At 40.6% G+C, this 18,992-nt stretch overlaps 1 protein-coding gene across 1 annotated transcript in view; it reads right to left on the bottom strand.

Moving 5' to 3' along the window:
* Positions 1-18,992, bottom strand: part of LHCGR (luteinizing hormone/choriogonadotropin receptor) — a 69,960-nt gene that overhangs the window by 2,325 nt on the left and 48,643 nt on the right. Inside the window, exons 9-10 of the mRNA XM_033175767.1 lie at positions 9,858-10,043; positions 5,162-5,242 (exon numbers count right to left, since the gene is read on the bottom strand). Of these exons, the coding sequence (XP_033031658.1) occupies positions 5,162-5,242; positions 9,858-10,043 (267 nt within the window). The remainder of the gene's footprint in view (positions 1-5,161; positions 5,243-9,857; positions 10,044-18,992) is intronic.

Below are 18,992 nucleotides of genomic sequence, written 5' to 3'. Positions count from 1 at the left end.
CATGTGTATACATATACGCATATATACACATGTACATATATATGCATATATACATATGTATGTATATACATGCATATATACATATGTATATATAAATATGTTGTGTTTTATATATGTATATATTATATATATGTGTGTGTATATATACATATATATAAAAAACATTGATGCAAAAACTTAATGAAGCTGTTTAAAAAGGATGATTTTCTTTCGAAAACAAGTTTAGAAAGACAATGTATGCTTGGTAAATCTAAAATAATCCTTTCTTGTCATTTTCGTAGCTATTTATCTCTCATTTAGTTGCCAGCCAAACTGCTACCAAGCTGTTTGTATGTAGTAGAACACAAATGGAAGGCTCACGTTATTGAAAGTCATTTGCTACTGGTGGACTTGTTTGCATTTAAGTCCCTGGCTAATCAAATAGTCCAGTCGAGAAATAGAAACCAAGGATAGATTATTAGAAATTTAGGAGCAGAGGAAGAATATAGTTGTGAACAAGAGGAAGAGATGGTGAAAACATTGCTCTTTAGGGGCATGAGTCAAAGACAGAGAGAGGCTTAAGAGGTACTTTGTCCCTAGTGAAAGAACAGCCCTTCCTTTGCCACTCCTTTCCAACCCCACTGATACTTCCTGAGTTTGGGGTTTTTTCTGCTTTCTCTCTCTCTTTTTTTTTTTTTTTTTGAGACGGAGTCTGGGTCTGTCACCAGGCTGGAGTGCAGTGGCACAATCTCGGCTCACTGCAACATCTGCCTCCCAGGTTCAAACGATTCCCCTGCCGCAGCCTCCCGAGTAGCTGGGACTACACGCACACACCACCACCCCCAGCTAATTTTTTGCATTTTTAGTAGAAATGGGGTTTCACCATGTTGGCCAGGATGGCCTCCATCTCCTGACCTTGTGATCCACCCGCCTCGGCATTACAGGCATGAGCCACTGGCCCGGCCCGGGTTTTTGTCCTTTCTTATGGAGCAATTAGTTTTCTTCCTGATATCCTTTCTTCAATCTTAGCCCTCTCCCTAGTCCATTTGTATGTACCTTCTAGAACGGCCTTTCCCAAATACAAAGTTACTAATTTCACTTACTGAACTCAAACCTGCCCCAGGCTCTCATTGGCTATGAGATAAAAATCCAAACTCATTGTGATGACTTCCAAGGCCCTCGTTGGTCTGGGTTCTGCCTATCTCTCCAACCTCATCTCTAAGAAGCAGTAGTGCTGCAGAATTCAGAGAATGGGCTCTGGAGCGAGACTTCCAGGACCCAGTTCTAGCACGGCTCTTACAGGCTGTGTAATCCCGGGAGAGTTAATTAATATCTGTGTGCCTCAAGTTCTTTATTTGCCAAGTAGGGATAATAATCATACCTTCTATGTTACAGTTGTACTAAGAATTGAATGCATTCATACGTGTAGAATGTTTAGAATAATTCTTGAAGCAATCAATATTAGGGATTCTTAAAATTAGCTCTTGCAGCTCCCTTGGGCAACCTTCTCTTTGGTCACGTAAAATGACTTGTAGCTCTCTGAATAAGTTCTACTGTTTCACTCCTCTGTCTTTGTACATACTTCTGCCTAGAATTTTCTTCCTTTCCTCATCTCTCTGGTGAATTCCTCCTCATCTGTAAAGATAAGCTCTTCTATGAAGGCTTTCTTGATTATACTCCCCAAGTATTATTTATCCTCCTGCCAGAGCTGAACTTAGTACAATTGCAATTATCAAAACATATTGCAATTAAGTGATGATGCATGTCTATCTTCTTTAATTGTCTATTCACTTCTTGAAAACAGAGGACTAGGTTTTACTCATTTCTGAAATCCCAGTGCCTAGCACAGTTTTGGCTCAGAGTGTTCATTCAGTAAATGTTTGTAGAGTGAATAATTCTAAACCAGGATGATTCTAGTTCTGAAAGGAATTAAGAGGATACAGGGACAGTGAGCACACAGCATGATGCCTGTAGGCTCAACAAACATTTTTGTTTTTACCCATCTTCTGCTAATACAATCTTAGGAACTGGAGAAATGGGCATATTTTTTTTCTGTCAAGGCCATTACATATATGTATTTATAATATATTTTTGTACAATACATGAGGAACCTTATGGTTCTAACACACTAAAAGGATCTTTTTCTCTACTTTCGAAAGCTAACTTCTCATGTTTTGTATTTTAAGTGCATACCTAGTTCAGTGAGTGGAGGAAATAATAAATTGGAAGAATACAATACTGAAGGGAAAGAACACAGATTTTAAAAAAGAAAAAGATCTGTGACCTGGGACTCTGAAAATATGTTAGAGTATTGTGGAGCCCAATTTGGAACTAGAGAAGGGCTGCTGCTATGTACAGAAGACCGCATAGGAACCTCCCGTGTTTTATTATTAAATATTGTTGTAACCAGCACATTTGTTTGTCCTCTTCTCATAGACATAAATATAATTACCATTTTTTTAATCTTTAAAGGGATTAAAGATTAAAGGGATTAAAGATTAAAGAACTATTAAAGAAAATAGATCATTAATTTCTTAGCATTAGAAAGGTTTTAAGGCCAGGCGCGGTGGCTCATGCCTGTAATCCCAGCACTTTGGGAGGCTGAGGCAGGCAGATCACCTGAAGTCAGGAGTTTGGACCAGTCTGGCCAACATGGCAAAACCCTGTCTCTACTAAAAATACAAAAATTAGCTGGGCATGGTGGCATGCACCTGTAATCCCATCTGCTTGGGAGATTGAGGCAGGAGAATCGCTTGAACCCAGGAGGCGGAGGTTGCAGTGAGCTGAGATTGTGCCCCTGCACTCGAGCCTGGGTGACAGACTGAAATTCTGTCTCCAAAAAAAAAAAAACGTTTTTAAAGACCATCTCACTGAATCCTTTCATTTTATTGGTAAGGAAACCAAGATTAAAGGAGGTAAGTGACTTGTCCAAGGTCTCTCGGGGATAGTGACAGTAGCAGCATGAGGTCTTCATAACCACAGCTCAGAGACCTTTCCCCTAACCTCACTCTCATTGTTTTTCAAAGTGTGGTCCTTGAATCAGCTCCATCAGAATCACCAGGGTGTTTGTTAAAATGCAGACTCCTGGCTTTCCAAACCCTGAATAAAAAATCTCTAGAGGCAGAGCTCAGGAATTTGCATTTTAAGTAAGCTCTCTAGATGATTCATACAAAATAATAGCCTTTGTTAAATTAGGTGAAAACTTTCAAACTGTTCCTGATTTCCTTTACTCCTTTCCCCTTATCAAAACTACTTCAGTTCTTAGAAGCACTATTGTAAAACTTCTAAAAATTCTGCCATGATTTCTGATTAAATTTATATCAATAAGAAGTCAAACATGTTTTCTCACTTCCTCTCGCTGTCTGGTCCTTTGTCCTTTCTTTTTTTTTGCACTACTGGGCGTATGTCTAGCAATTTTTCTTCCTGGTGAAGCCCACCTGCCGTTACTTACGTTTGTGTCCTGGGGTGGCTTCTGAGAGCAGCATCATGCTTATTGACAAAGCCCAGCACGGAGCTGTCTTTAGTATTGGAGGCTATGCAGGGAGTATGAATGGACTCACATGGGCTTAGTAATATTGAATCAGAGGAAGGAGAGCTGTAGTACCGCTGCTCCAGTCACAAGAAAGAAAGGAGAAAAGATGGGAATTTTAGGAGGACAATAGGGCCAGCCATAGAGGTAAGGATGCATTATCTTGGGGAGAACAGATAAGGCTTAGTGGCTGGCTGTAGAATTTCTAAACTCTAGGCCCCCAGGAATGGCTATCTGGTGGGAGGGAGGAGGTAGGAGATTTAGCATAAAATGCTTTCACAAGGAGAATGCTGTTTGTACTTAGATTTTATGTTAATTTCGGTTAGTTTTGAAGATGCTAGAGATTAGGGACTTGTCTTAAAGCAGTGATAGCGTAGCAAACTTAAGGTTGTTTATACTCATTTGGGAAGGTTTACGGTGAGGACTGGTGAGGATTATATGGAGGATGGTTTAAAGTCTTCCTTCCCCTCAAACCACTCCTTGGTGCTATTATTAACTATACCCATAAATGTTTTCTTGTTGATAAGAATAAAGTCATGTGGTTGCAAACGAGTTACATAGAAGGTTACTGATAGAATACTGAGTAAGATGGTGGGAAGGGAGAAGAAAAGGCCACTGGAGGATATGGGTGCCAGACCTACTGCGAGAAAAGGAAAAGAAGGAGACAGTAATACTTATTTACCCTTGGTGTTGTCACATTGCTAAGCAACTTCCTTCATTCTCATGGTTCTGAAAGCCAAATGGTATTTCTGCTGTTCCTTACAGATGAGGAGAAAGGTCTCAAAAAGGATAAATTTTGCCAGTGATACTCAGTGTTATAGAAGGTTACTTCCAAGGATTCATATCCTTGGAATGGAACCCCAAAGTCCAGGGTCATTCTACCACGTCACCCTGAAGCATCTGTCTAACTTGGAGACTGATAGGAAAAGAAAAGAGGAGAAAATTTCAGAAAGAGATTGGCGAAGTATCTCAGAGGGACCTCTAGTTTTGTAGTCTGGAGGACTCGTGGGGGCGTAATAAAATCTAAATCTTAGTAAATGTGCCATAGGGACACTGGGATTATCTTCCGAGGCATGCTGTTTTACAGTTGAAGATAAGGGGAATGCCAAGGCAGCCAGCATTTATAGCAGAAAAGTGTTAAAAGTTAGTCAGTAAAACAGCGATGTAGCTTCCATCCAGTGTATGTGAGCGATACCATGAAGACTAATTTTAAGCCCAGGAGCATAGTTGTTGAGGTAGCCTAAGTCTCCTTTAAGGGAAGTGGCTACTTTTAAGCTACGTTTGCAATTAGTTAATCTTTGTGGAATGTTGACCATGTGACTAGGGGAAATTCTTACAAATGAAGCTATCCGTTATATCAGCCTTTGGTGACATCAAAATACCTGCAAAGTTTTAATTTTTGAGGAGGCTTTAATATAATTTTGGAATAAATATTAAGGAACATTTTAAAATAGTTTTTTAAACAGTTGAAAGAGATGCTTGATCAACTTGATGTCAATTGCAAAGAAAAAAATTCCCATTTTAAAACTATTTAAAGATGCTTTGCAACAGCTCCCGAACCAAGATCGTATCAAAAGAAAAAATTGATGCTGATAATAAGGTACACACAGAACAAGATATGACTTCTGAGTTTCCTTGCATGCAAATACTTACAATGTTTTATTATCCAGTTTCCTTACTGTGCTTTCACATTGTTTGGAAAAGTTTTCAGAAATGGAAAGTGAAAAATTTTGTCTGAAAGAGAAGAGGTTAAAAAAAGCATTTGAGCTTTTGGTCTTCAAGCTAAACCTGATTGTGCATCTATTTATGCTTTGTTCATGCAAATTATTTACCTATTACACCAGCATCTTGTTCTGCACCATTGTCCTAACTGAAATGCTTCCTGAGGAGAGAGTAAAGGCTTCTGAATTGTCATTAGAGTGCTTCCAGCTTAGATAAAATGCTTCTGAATATTAAGCATTTTGTGTGGGCACTAGAGATGAAAAAACTTAAATTTGTCATATTGAATCAAGGATTTTTCAATGATTACTAAAAGCTACTTTTATGGCATATTAAGGTTTGCTCCTTACCACTCTCCTTTCCACATTGGCCTTAACAAATAATCATTCTGTGTTCATGGTTTTGAATTGTAACTGGGCACTTTTTTTTTTAAGGATTTGAAGATGCCGGACCTGACATCATGATGTGAATTTCAGGTTATTTTTTCTTATGTGCAGAAACATATGTGGGTGCTCCCTACTCCTCCATCTTTCCCTCTAAGAAGTTTAGCCTATGGAAATTGGAGAAATACCAATAAAATAAAATGAGGCCTGTTCTTACCTGAGGGAGCACTTACCTAGGGATGAAATTTAAGGGAGATACAAATGAGTAAAGAAATAGGATATAAGCATTCCCTTTTCTTCCACAGCCTTGCCAGCATCTGTTGTTTTTCTCATTGTGGTTTTGATTTGCATTTCTCTGATGATTAGTGATGGTGAACATTTTTTCTTTAGAAGACATACAAGCAGCCAACAAACATGAAAAAATGCTGTTCTATTCATGCCCTTTGCCCACTTTTTAATGGGGTTATTTATTTTTGTGCTTGTTGATTTGTTTAAGTTTGTTATAGATTCTGGATATTAGACCTTTGTCAAATGCATAGTTTGTGAGTATTGTTTCCCATCCTGTAGGTTGTCTGTTTACTCTGTTGATAGTTTCTTTTGCTGTGCAGAAGCTCTGTAGTTTAATTAGGTCCCACTCGTCAATTTTTGTTTTCGTTGCAATTGCTTTTGAGGACTTAGCTAAAAATTCCTTACCAAGGCTGATGTCAAGAAGGGTATTTCCTAGGTTTTCTTCTAGGATTTTTACAGTTTGAGAAAAGGGAACGCTCATACACTGTTGATGGGAGTGTAAATTAGTTCGTCCACTGTGGAAATCAGTTTGGAGGTTTCTAAAAGAACTTAAAACAGAGCTACTGTTCAACTCAGCAATTTCATTACTCAGTGTATACCCAATGAAATAGATCATTATACCAAAAAGACACATGCACTTGTATGTCATTGCTCTGCTATTCACAATAACAAAGGCATGGAATCAACCTGGGTGCCTGGTTTGGATAAAGAAAATGTGGTACAGGCCGGGCACGGTGGCTCACACCTGTAATCCCAGCACTTTGGGAGGCCGAGGCGGGCGGATAGCGAGGTCAGGAGATCGAGACCATCCTGACGAACACGGTGAAACCCCGTCTCTACTAAAAATACAAAAAAATTAGCCGGGCGTGGTGGCGGGCGCTTGTAGTCCCAGCTTCTAGGGAGGCTGAGGCAGGAGAATGGCATGAACCCGGGAGGCGGTGGAGCTTGCAGTGAGCAGAGATTGCACCACTGCACTCCAGCCTGGGCGACAGAGCGAGACTCCGTCTCAAAAAAAAAAAAAAAAAGAAAATGTGGTACATATATACAATATAATTCTATGTAGCCATAAAAAATAATGTCTTTTGCAGCAACATGGATGGAGCTGGAAGCCATAATCTTAAGTGAATTAATTCAGGATAAGAAAACCAAATACTGCATGTTCTCACTTATAAGAGGGAGCTAAACACTGGGGACATATGAACAGAAACATGGGAACAACAAGTGCTGCAGAATACTAGAGGGGGCAGGGAAGGAGGGAGGCATGGGTTGAAAACTACCTACTGAGTATTATGCTTACTTACTGGATGCAATATACTCATGTAACAAACTGGTACATGGACCCCCTGTAACTAAAATAAAAGTTGAATCAAAAAATAGTGGTTGTCCACAGAGGAGGTGTACAGAAAAAAAACAGTGGTTTCTTCATAATTACAAATGCCCTTGATTGTCTCTTATTTCTTCTCTCCTCATATTCACTGCCCTGATGGCATCCTCATGACAGTCCATCTTTGTTTTTATAGAGAATGAAATTTGCATCTTCTCTGATGGGACAATGCATTGTTTCTACACAGTTCATGCATATTCTATGCAAGAAGTATCATGCTGTTGACACATTATTACAAGGTTTATCAACTGCATTCATTAAGAATTTGGACATGATGGAAAAGGACAGGCTCAGAAGGGGCTAATTCCAAAAGGCTACTTGGTGAAGTCAAATCAAGGTTCCCTGAGGGCAGTGGGGTACAAGGCCGCAACCAGAAAAGATATATAACATTTGCCTATTTTCCTTTTCATAAGTTTCAAATAGACTTACATTGTAATAGCAGTTTGTAAAACATCAGAAAATTAAATTGTAACACACAGAAAGCAGGTAAAACCTGAATGTACAGCTCAATGATTTCTCACAGAATGATCAGCTATGTACCCATTAGTCAGGTCAATAAATGAAAATAACCAAGACCCCCTACCCCTGCCAAGAAAAAAAGAAAAATGGGAAAAGAGAGCAGGCTGTGAGGGCCTCAACCTTTACTGATGAGGAAGGAGAAATGAGGCAATTCAAATTGGACATTTCTATGTATTATTATTCTCCAATACATGAGACAATTCCTTGCAGGAATATTTTGTCTCTTTCACCTACTGGAATAAAAATCCCTGAACTAAAATTTTCACATGCCAGTAATTTCAGGAAGGCATGTGATTTCTTTGCCACAAAATGTGAGTATCCAGAATCAGCTTTATCATAAATCAATATCTCTATCCTTTTCCTAACTGGTCTCTCACCAGTTTTGCTCACCTCCAAACCATCCTCCTTGCTGCAAAGTGGTATTTTATAAAAGCAAATTTGAGTAATCTTGCTTCAAAGTCTTCACGGCTCCCCATCCTCTAAACAACTGGACCTGGCCCTCTGATCATCATGGCCCACATCTCCTTGGCTTCCTCTTCTGTTTCATCTTCCTCCATGTGTCCATGTTTCACTTTTTCTGAGAGAGTTCCATCTACCGTCTCTTGACTTTGTGTCTTCACATGAGCCATTCTATCTTCTTTGCATGCTTTTTCTCACTCTGTCTAGACAACTCCTGCCTGTTCTTCAAGACTCAGCATAAATCACTTCCGTCAGGAAGCCTTCCATAATCCCTGCTACCATTAACAAACTCTTCCTCAGTGCTCTCAGAACACTCTGTTCTGTTCTCAGATCTGTCATAACATTTGCTATGTTGGACTTAAATATTGGCTCTCTTGTGTGTTGCCCCCATACAGCTGTCTGTGACTTATCTTTGTACCTTCAGGCTTTCACACAGTGTTTGGAACATAGTGAGTGCTCAGTTAATGTTTTTGAAGCTCAGTTAATGCTGCATGACTCTCTGAATACAGCAAGTGTTTTATCTTCACAGCTATCCCAAAAGCCTCAGGTGGAGCTGAACCTCCTATATGCAAGGCACAAATAATGCATACTGGTTGATTATAAATAATTCATTTTGGTTGATTCCAAACAAAGACAGCAGCATCTGGTGTCACTCTCTTAGTGCCTTAACTGATTAACTGAATAGAGCCTATCTCCGTAGGCTGCAATAATAACGCTTTAGGGCAGTGTTGTCCCAACTGTAAGTTGTGTGACCCATTGGTGGGTCATGAAAGCAATAGAGTACATCAAGACTGGCATTAAAAATAAAAAAAAGCATAAAATAGAGTGAAATAAACAAGAAAATATCAGCATATTACATATTAAAAAGTTAAGTATTACTCTGCTTTATTTCTGTTACATATGTTGACGTACTGGGTTGCAATACGAAAGTGTTTGTTACTATGCATCTCAGTCAAAAAAAAAGTCTGGCAAACAATGCTCTGAGGAAAGAATGAAATTTAGCCACCGTGTTCCCGACCCTAGATGAACGGAATCAGTACGATACCGACCACTGGATGCAAACCGTCCAGGAGCTCATTCCCTTTCTCTTCCCATACTAAGCTTATCTTTAGCTGTAATTCTGTTCTGAAATGGAAGATGTTTGTCTACTAGGAGAGAAATAGTTTTGAAAACCTTCTGTAGTGTTTTGTGTCCCTTTTTAAATTAAAGATTAAAACATTAGGTAAGTTTTGCCATCCTGAAGCTTCTTCCTCCGCTTAAAAAAATGATGCTCTCTGATAAGGATTAGAACAAATCCTTTGAGATGCCAGTTTTGTACTCCGTTCTGCAAATGCTAAAATGGCCTCTAATTCAGTATACCCAGAATTGGCTACAAAGGTCTTCTAGCTTCAGGGTGAATCAACTATTTGGCAGCAGTTTCCACAAGGAAACAGAACAGTTTGTTTTCTCCTTATCTATTTGAAAGTGACCCCATGTCTGTGGAGTTGGCCGAGAAGGCAGGGAGTGAAGGGGAGTGGAGCTGTCTACTCATTGACTACTTTGAAATCTGAATTTCTGCCACAGCTTGGGTAGGCTTTACCTTTTGTTTTTTACTTACTCTTTTGTTGGCAAGTTTCTAAAAGCACAGCAGTGGCTGGGGTAAGTCAACGTGGCTTCCAGGAGATTGGCAAATTTTTCTCTCGATGGCAATTTTTTTAGAGAATGGGATGACGTGGCAATTAGCGTCTGAATGGACTCTAGGCCATAGCTCGGCAGGGCCTGCAATTTGGTGGAAGAAATATCCCTGAACAATAAAGGGGAGAAATGCTTTTTATTTATTTATTTTATACATTTTATTCAGAGAATGGAACCTCCCCCAACAATATTATCGTTATAGGCACTGAGGAATCTTCTCCATCTTGCTTTCCCCTTAATTCTCCATTTCAATTACTCTCACTAAGATCTGAATTCAAAAAAGCGATTCTGTATTTTTTCTCATGTGCGCCTCATTATTCTTTTCAAGGTTAAGTATAACTCCTTGCACCTACCATACATTTATTAGCATTTCTCTGTCTCTCCCCTCTTCCAACTCCTTTTCCCCACCCTCTCTCTTCCTCTACTTCTTTCCACTTAGCAGAAGTAAAATAACCACTTGCTTTATGCGACAGCCAGCACGTGCAGTTACATCAGCTTTTGTGCTCTACCCCAGGGGAAATTATTCAGGGCTTCAGATGCCTCAGTCTTTGATTGATTAAGCCCTGCAGGAGAGGTTTTCATGAAGCATAAGCTGGTTACCTTATTAAGAGCTCCTATGTGGCATTAGCCATCATCTACCTAGGAAGCAGAATGCATGTTCTCTAATGCAAACTTGATTCATCTGTTCAAAGCAAGCAAACACAACCTTGCAAGTCGAACTGTATGGAAAGGTTAGGCTTTGTCAACAAGGTCCTGAACTCTTTGGTTTTACTAGACTTGAGGCAATGTCCAAGAAAATTCTAAACACATTAAGTGTTAGGAGAAAAGAGTCAACGAGAATTAAACAATTCTGCTCATCTTCTAAGTGGCTGCTGCTGATGCCCCACAAAACTTTTCTAGCAGCACAGCTCCCCTCAGCAATCATCCCCGAGACTTGGTGTTCAGCACATGGGAGGGGACCAATAGGTGACTGATGGAAGATGAACTTGATGACATGGAATGATGATGGTGTAGGACCTCAGTGGAAAAATTAAGGCAGCAAAATTTGTCCCAGGGGCTTCAGACTTTCCTGCTTTTGTGTCCCTATTGATTTAGGTAACCAGGGTTCTCATTCTGCTTTATAGGGTTTTTTATCTCAGACATGTTCGGGATTGAGCTCTTTGAAGATCTGGTGGCTTTTTTGTTTGTCTTGTGAGTGAGTAAATTTAAAATTAGGTTCTTTGAAATGGTAAGGCCTCATTACAAGGGAGTGAACCTCTGATAGTGAGTTTTCAGTCTTAGTAACAGACTAGTTTGAGAAATACTTTTTGAGTAAGGGTGGAGTGGATGCTTTTAGATATGATTCAAATCCTAGGGGTATAATAAGAACAACCTCTTGGGATGGAAGAGACCTAGGTCTGGTGCTATTGTTTTGGACATGAGAGTGTAGGGATCTGTAGTGCCCACAGTCACTTCTGAGGAGCTAACCAAGCAGCTCTTCAAGCCAATACTGTCATGCAGGGGCCTTGGGAACACAGTGGCTTGGTTGTGTTTTGCACCTGAGCCAGAGACAGCTTTCTTTGTTTGCCTAGTGATCAAGTAGATGGCCAGCTTGCTGTAACAGCTCTGCCTACAGGATGTGCTAAACTGAAGAGTATTCAGTCAACCTACAGGATTTGGAGTCTGGTGTGCTTTGCATATGATACATATAGAAAAAGACCCCTAGGATAAGGTTGCCAGAATTTGAGAGCAGAGAAAGCAGTGGGCAGGAGCCACAAGGTAGTGGAAGTCATAAGTAAACAGAAGTTATAGAGTTGAGTGGAGATTAGAGGGAGTTAGGATTGATAGTGGCAGAAGTTAGGAAACAGAAAGATGTAGGAATTTCAGTGGTGGGAATTAGGAAGTAGAGTCAGAAGTCGATAGTGTCAGGACTTATGAAGTAGACAGAGTGAGAACTGGACAGTGGCAGGAGCTAGGAAATAGATGAAGTCAGGAGTTGACAGTGGGAGCTAAGAACTAGCACAGTCAGGGCTCCACAGTGGCAGGAATAGGAAGTAGACAGTCAAAAGTGGATAGCAGGAAGGAGTTAGGAAATAGAGAGTGAGGGGCTGACAGGAACAGGAGCTAGGAAATAGACAGACTTTGTGTTTTACACTGGTGGAAATAGAAAGTAGACAGTCATGAGTTGATCTTGGCAGGATCTACATTATGAAGAATAACCAGGACAGCTCATTTCCTTCCCTTGCTCAAAACCCCAAAGCCTCCCCATCTCACTTAAAGAAAACACAAAGTCCATCTAGTGACCACAGGCCCCACCATGATCCAGCTCTCTGCCACATCTCTGTCCTTATATTCTATGATTCCCTTCTTTGCTCACTCTGCCATATTGGCCTCCTTGCTGCTCTTCAAATACACAAGGCAAGATTCTGTCTCAGGCCTTTGCTTTTGCTGTTCCCCCTCCTGGAACACTTTTCCTGCAGATAATCACATAACTTGCTTTCTTACTTCCTTTAGGTGTTAGTTCAAACGACACTTTTTCGGGATAGTCTTCCCTCACCATCCCCTTTAAAATAGTAATACCCTCTCCAGAACTCCTTTCCCCACAACCAAATGAGTTTTCTCCTCTACAACCGATAGCATTTGGATGACTACATATTTTATTTACTTATATGATCCTTGTCTGTTTTCCCCATTCTATGAAGGCAGAAGTGCTTATCTCTTCTTATTCTCTGCCATTTCTCTGATGCCTCATCCAGTCAGAGTATGGGTTCATAAGAGTTAGTGAATAAATGGATGAATAAACAAACAAATGAACTGGGTTACCCTGCTCACCATTTTCTAGAACTTTTTTCATTGTAAAATGACATGCCTGTTTATTGCTTTGCCTGTTCGTTGTTGTCTCCCTTATGTGACTGTCATCTGGTTAAGGGCAAGGACCAGGGCTATTTTGCTTACTACAGTCTGTTCACCACGGTGCCTGGTACACAGGATAGGTTCAATCAATGTTTATTGGATAAATAACAGCTGCTAGAGTAGGTTAGTGGTGTCGTGGACTGCCACTTCTGTGATGGGATAACCAGTTGCCCTGTGTGAGAGCAGCACAGTAGTTGGAATGCTGTTGCATTTATCCCTGAAACCTGACTGCAACTTCAGGTCTCTGCAGGATGTTGGATGTTTCATGTTGGATGTTTCAGGCTTTGTCAGATTCAGTGTTCTATTTCTCCTAACTTTCCCTTGTATCCTTTTTTTTCTTTTTAAAAATACTTTAAGTTCTGGGGTACATGTGCACAACATGCAGGTTTGTTACGTAGGTATACATGTGCCATGTTGGTTTGCTGCACCCATCAACTAATAATTTACATTAGGTATTTCTCCTAATGCTATCCCTCCCCCAGCACCTCCACCCCCCAGCAGGCCCTGGTGTGTGACATTCTCCTCCCTGTGTCCATGTGTTCTCATTGATCAGCTCCCACTTATGAGTGAGAACAGGCAGTGTTTGGTTTTGTGTCCTTGTGATAGTTTGCTGAGAATGATGGCTTCCAGCTTCATCCATGTCCCTGCAAAGGACATGAACTCATCCTTTTTTATGGTTCCATAGTATTCCATGGTATATATGCGCCACAGTTTCTTTATCCAGTCTATTATTGATGGGCATTTGGGTTGGTTCCAAGTCTTGGCTATTGTGAGTAGTGCTGCAATAAACATACGTGTGCATATGTCTTAATAGTAGCACGATTTATAATCCTTTGGGTATATACCCAGTAATGGGATTGCTGGGTCAAATGGTATTTCTAGTTCTAGATCCTTGAGGAATTACCACACCATCTACCACAATGGGTAAACTAATTTACACTCCCACCAACAGAGTAAAAGCATTCCTATTTCTCCACATCCTCTCCAGTATCTTCTGTTTCCTGACTTTTTAATGATCGCCATTCTACTGGTGTGAGATGGTATCTCATTGTGGTTTTGATTTGCATTTCTCTGATGACCAGTGATGATGAGCATTTCTTCATATGTCTGTTGGCTGCATAAATGTCTTGTTTTGAGAAGTGTCTGTTCATATCCTTTGCCCATTTTTTGATGGAGTTGTTTGTTTTTTTCTTGTAAATTTGTTTAAGTTCTTTGTAGATTCTGGATATTAGCCCTTTGTTAGATGGATAGATTGCAAAAATTTTCTCCCATTCTGTAGGTTGCCTGTTCACTCTGCTGATAGTTTCTTTTGCTGTGCAGAAGCTCTTTGGTTTAACTAGATCCCGTTTGTCAATTTTGGCTTTGGTTGCCATTGCTTTTGGTGTTTTAGTCATGAAGTCTTTGCCCATGCCTATGTCCTGAATGGTATTGCCTATATTTTATTCTAGGGTTTTTATGTTTTTAGGTCTTACATTTAAGTCTTTAATCCATCGTGAGTTAATGTTTGTATAAGGTGTAAGGAAGGGATCCAGTTTCAGCTTTCTACATATGGCTAGCCAGTTTTCCCAACACCATTTATTAAGTGGGGAATGCCATTTGTTTGTGTCCTCTTTTATTTCGTTGAGCAGTGGTTTGTAGTTCTCCTTGAAGAGGTCCTTTACATCCCTTGTAAGTTGGATTCCCAGGTATTTTATTCTCTTTGTAGTAGTTGTGAAGGGGAGTTCACTCATGATGTGGCTCTCTGTTTGTTTCTTATTGGTGTACAAGAATGCTTGTGATTTTTGCACATTGATTTTGTATCCTGAGACTTTGCTGAAGTTGCTTATCAGCTTAAGGAGATTTTGGGCTGAGATGATGGGGTTTTCTAAATATACAATCATGTCTTCTGCAAACAGAGAGAATTTGACTTCCTCTCTTCCTAGTTGAATACGCTTTATTTCTTTCTTTTGCCTGATTGTCCTGGCCAGAACTTCCATTACTATGTTGAATAGGAGTGGTGAGAGAGGGCATCCTTGTCTTTTGCCGGTTTTCAAAGGGAATGCTTCCAGTTTTTGCCCATTCAGTATGATATTCACTGTGGGTTTGTCATAAATAGCTCTTATTATTTTGAGATACATTCCATAAATGCCTAGTTTATTGAGTGTTTTTAGCATGAAGGGCTGCTGAATTTTGTCGAAGGCCTTTTCTGCATTTATTGAGATAATCATGTGGTTTTTGTCATAGGTTCTGTTTATGTGATGGATTACATTTATTGATTTGTGTATGCTGAACCAGCCTTGCATCCCAGGGATGAAGCCAACTTGATTGTGGTGGATAAGCTTTTTGTTGTGCTGCTGGATTTGGTTTGCCAGTATTTTATTGAGGATTTTCGTATCGATGTTCATCAGGGGTATTGGCTTAAAATTCTCTTTTTTTGTTGTGTCTCTGCCAGGCTTTGTTATCAGGATGATGCTGGCCTCATAAAATGAGTTAGGGAGGATTCTCTCTCTTTCTGTTGATTGGAATCGTTTCAGAAGGAATGGTACCAGCCCCTCTTTGTACCTCTGGTAGAATTTGGCTGTGAATCCATCTGGTCCTGGACTTTTTTTGGTTGGTAGGCTATTAATTACTGCCTCAATTTCAGGACCTGTTATTGGTCTATTCAGAGATTCGACTTCTTCCTGATTTAGTCTTGGGAGGGTGTATGTGTCCAGGAATTTACCCATTTCTTCTGGATTTTCTAGTTTATTTGCCTAGAGGTGTTTATAGTATTCTCTGATGGTAGTTTGTATTTCTGTGGAATCAGTGGTGATATCCCCTTTATCATTTATTTATTGTGTCTATTTGATTCTTCTCTCTTTTCTTCTTGATCAGTCTTGCTAGCAGTGTATCTATTTTGTTGATCTTTTCAAAAAACAAGCTCCTGGATTCACTGATTTTTTGAAGGGTTTTTTGTGTCTCTATCTCCTTCAGTTCTGCTCTCATCTTAGTTATTTCTTGTCTTCTGTTAGCTTTTGAATGTGTTTGCTCTTGCTTCTCTAGTTCTTTTAGTTGTGATGTTAGAATGTCGATTTTAGATCTTTCCTGCTTTTCCTTGTGGGCATTTAGTGCTATAAATTTCACTCTACATGCAGCTTTAAATGTGTCCCAGAGATTCTGGTACATTGTGCCTTTGTTCTCATTGATTTCAAAGAACATCTTTATTGCTGCCTTCATTTTGTTATTTACCCAGTAGTCATTCAGGAGCAGGTTGTTCAGTTTCTATGTAGTTGTGCAGTTTTGAGTGAGTTTCTTAATCCTGAGTTCTAATTTGATTGCACTGTGGTCTGAGAGACAGTTTGTTGTGATTTCTGTTCTTCTACATTTGCTGTGAAGTGTTTTACTTCCAATTATGTGGTCAGTTTTAGAATAAGTGTGATGTGGTGCTGAGAAGAATGTATATTCTGTTGATTTGGGTTGGAGAGTTCTGTTGATGTTTATTAGGTCCACTTGGTTCATAGCTGAGTTCATGTCCTGGATATCCTTGTTAATTTTCTGTCTCATTGATCTGCCCTGTAATGGCAGTTGGATGTTAAAGTCTCCCATTATTATTGTGCGGGAGTCTAAGTCTCCTTGTAGGTCTCTAAGGACTTGCTTTATGAATCTGGGTGCTCCCATACTGGGTGCATATATATTTAGGATAGTTAGCTCTTCTTATTGAATTGATCCCTTTACCATTATGTAATGGCCTTCTTTGTCTCTTTTGATCTCTGTTGGTTTAAAGTTTGTTTTATCAGAGACTAGGATTGCAACTCCTGCTATTTTGCTTTCCATTTGCTTGGTAGATCTTCCTCCATCCCTTTATTTTGAGCCTATGTGTGTCTCTGCATGTGAGTTGGGTCTCCTGAATACAGCACACCGATGGGTCTTGACTCTTTTTCCAATTTGCCAGTCTGTGTCTTTTAATTGGGGCATTTAGTCCATTTACATTTAAGATTAATATTGTTATGTGTGAATTTGATTCTGTCATTATGATGCTAGCTGGTTATTTTGCCCATTAGTTGATGCGATTTCTTCATAGCATCGATGGCGTTTACAATTTGGTATGTTTCTGCAGTGGCTGGTACTGGTTGTTCCTTTCCATGTTTAGTGCTTCCTTCAAGAGGTCTTGTAAGGCAGGCCTGGTGGTGACAAAATCTCTCAGCATTTGCTTGTCTGTAAAGGATTTTATTTCTCCTTCACTTATGAAGCTTAATTTGGCTGGCTATGAAAATCTGGGTTGAAAATTCTTTTCTTTAAGAATGGTGAATATTGGCCCCCACTCTCTTCTGGCTTGTAGGGTTTCTGCCGAGAGATCCGCTGTTAGTCTGATGGGCTTCCCTTTGTGGGTAACCTGACCTTTCTCTCTGGCTGCCCTTAACATTTTTTCCTTCATTTCAGCCTTGGTGAATCTGACAATTATGTGTCTTGAGATGGCTCTTCTGGAGGATTATCTTTGTGGTGTTGTCTTTATGTCTTGAATTTGAATGTTGGCCTGCCTTGCTAAGTTGGGGAAGTTCTCTTGGATAATAGCCAGGTGTGTTTTCTAACTTGGTTCCTTTCTCCCCATCACTTTCAGGTACACCAATCAAACATAGATATGGTCTTTTAACATAGTCCCATATTTCTTGGAGGCTTTATTCGTTTGTTTTCAGTCTGTTTTTCTCGAATCTTGTCTTCTCGCTTTATTTCATTAATTTGATCTTCAATGACTGATATCCTTTCTTCCACTTGATTAAATTGGGTATTGAAGCTGTTTATATTTCACGAAGTTCTTGTGCTGTGTTTCCATCAGGTCATTTATGTTCTTTTCTACACTGGTTATTCTAGTTAGCCATTCGCCAAACCTTTTTTCAAGGTTTTTAGCTTCCTTGTGATGGGTTAGATCATGTTCCTTTGGCTTGGAGAAGTTTGTTATTACCCACCTTCTGAAGCCTACTTCTGTCAACTCATCAAACTCATTCTCTGACCAGTTTTGTTCCCTTGCTGGTGAGGAGTTGTGATCCTTTGAAGGAGAAGAGACGTTCTGAGTTTTGGAATTTTCAGCCTTTCGGCTCTGGTTTCTCCCCATCTTTGTGGTTTTATCTACCTTTGCTCATTGATGTTGGTGAGCTATGGATGGGGTTTTGGTGTGAATGCCCTTTTTGTTGATGTCGATGCTATTCCTTTCTGTTTGTTAGTTTTCCTTCTAACAGTCGGGCCTGTCAGCTGTAGGTCTGTTGGAGTTTGCTGGAGGTCCACTCCAGACCCTGTTTGCCTGGGTATCACCAGCAGAGGCTGCAGAACAGCAAATATTCCTGACTGATCCTTCCTCTGGAAGCTTTGTCCCATTGGGGCACCTGCCAGATGCCAGCCAGAGCTCTCCTGTATGAGGTGTCTGTCGGCCCCTACTGGGATGTGTCTCCCAGTCAGGCTACACGGGGGTCAGGTACCCACTTGAGGAGGCATTCTGTCTGTTATCAGAGCTTGAACGCTGTGCTGGGAGAATGACTGCTCTCTTCAGAGCTGTCAGGCAGGGACGTTTAAGTCTGCAGAAGCTGTGCCCACAGCTGCCCCTTTCCCTAGGTGCTCTGTCCCGAGAAACGAGGGTTTTATCTATAATTCCCTGACTGTGGCTGCTGCCTTTGTTCAGATATGTCCTGCCCACAGAGGTGGAATCTAGAGAGGCAGTCAGCCTTGCTGAGCTGCGGTGGCTCCACCCAGTTCGAGCTTCCTGGCAGCTTTGTTTATACGGTGAGCGTAAAACCACCTACTCAAGCCTCAGCAATGGTGACGCCCCTCCCCCCGCCAAGCTCCAGCATCTCAGGTCTGCTGCGCTAGCAGCAAAAATTTCAAGCCAATGGATCTTGGTTTGCTGGACTCTGTGAGCATGGGACCCACTGAGCCAGGCACGGGAGGGAATCTCCTGGTCTACTGGTTGCAAAGACCATAGGAAAAGCACAGTATTTGGGCAGGAGTGTACTGTTTCTCCAGGTACAGTCTCTCACAGCTTCCCTTGGCTAGGAAAGGGAAATCCCTGGACCCCTTGTGCTTCCCAGGTGAGGCGATGCCCCGCCCTGCTTCAGCTGGCTTTCTGTGGGCTGCACCCACTGTCCAGCCAGTCCCAGTGAGATGAACCAGGTACCTCAGTTGGAAATGCAGAAATCACCCGTCTTCTGCATCAGTCTCG

The sequence above is a fragment of the Trachypithecus francoisi genome, unplaced genomic scaffold (genome assembly GCF_009764315.1).
Source record: "Trachypithecus francoisi isolate TF-2019V2 unplaced genomic scaffold, Tfra_2.0 Lachesis_group17, whole genome shotgun sequence".
NCBI classification, from domain to species: domain Eukaryota; kingdom Metazoa; phylum Chordata; class Mammalia; order Primates; family Cercopithecidae; genus Trachypithecus; species Trachypithecus francoisi.
Note: the sequence above shows the minus strand (reverse complement) of the source record. Positions and strands in the feature narration are given on the sequence as shown.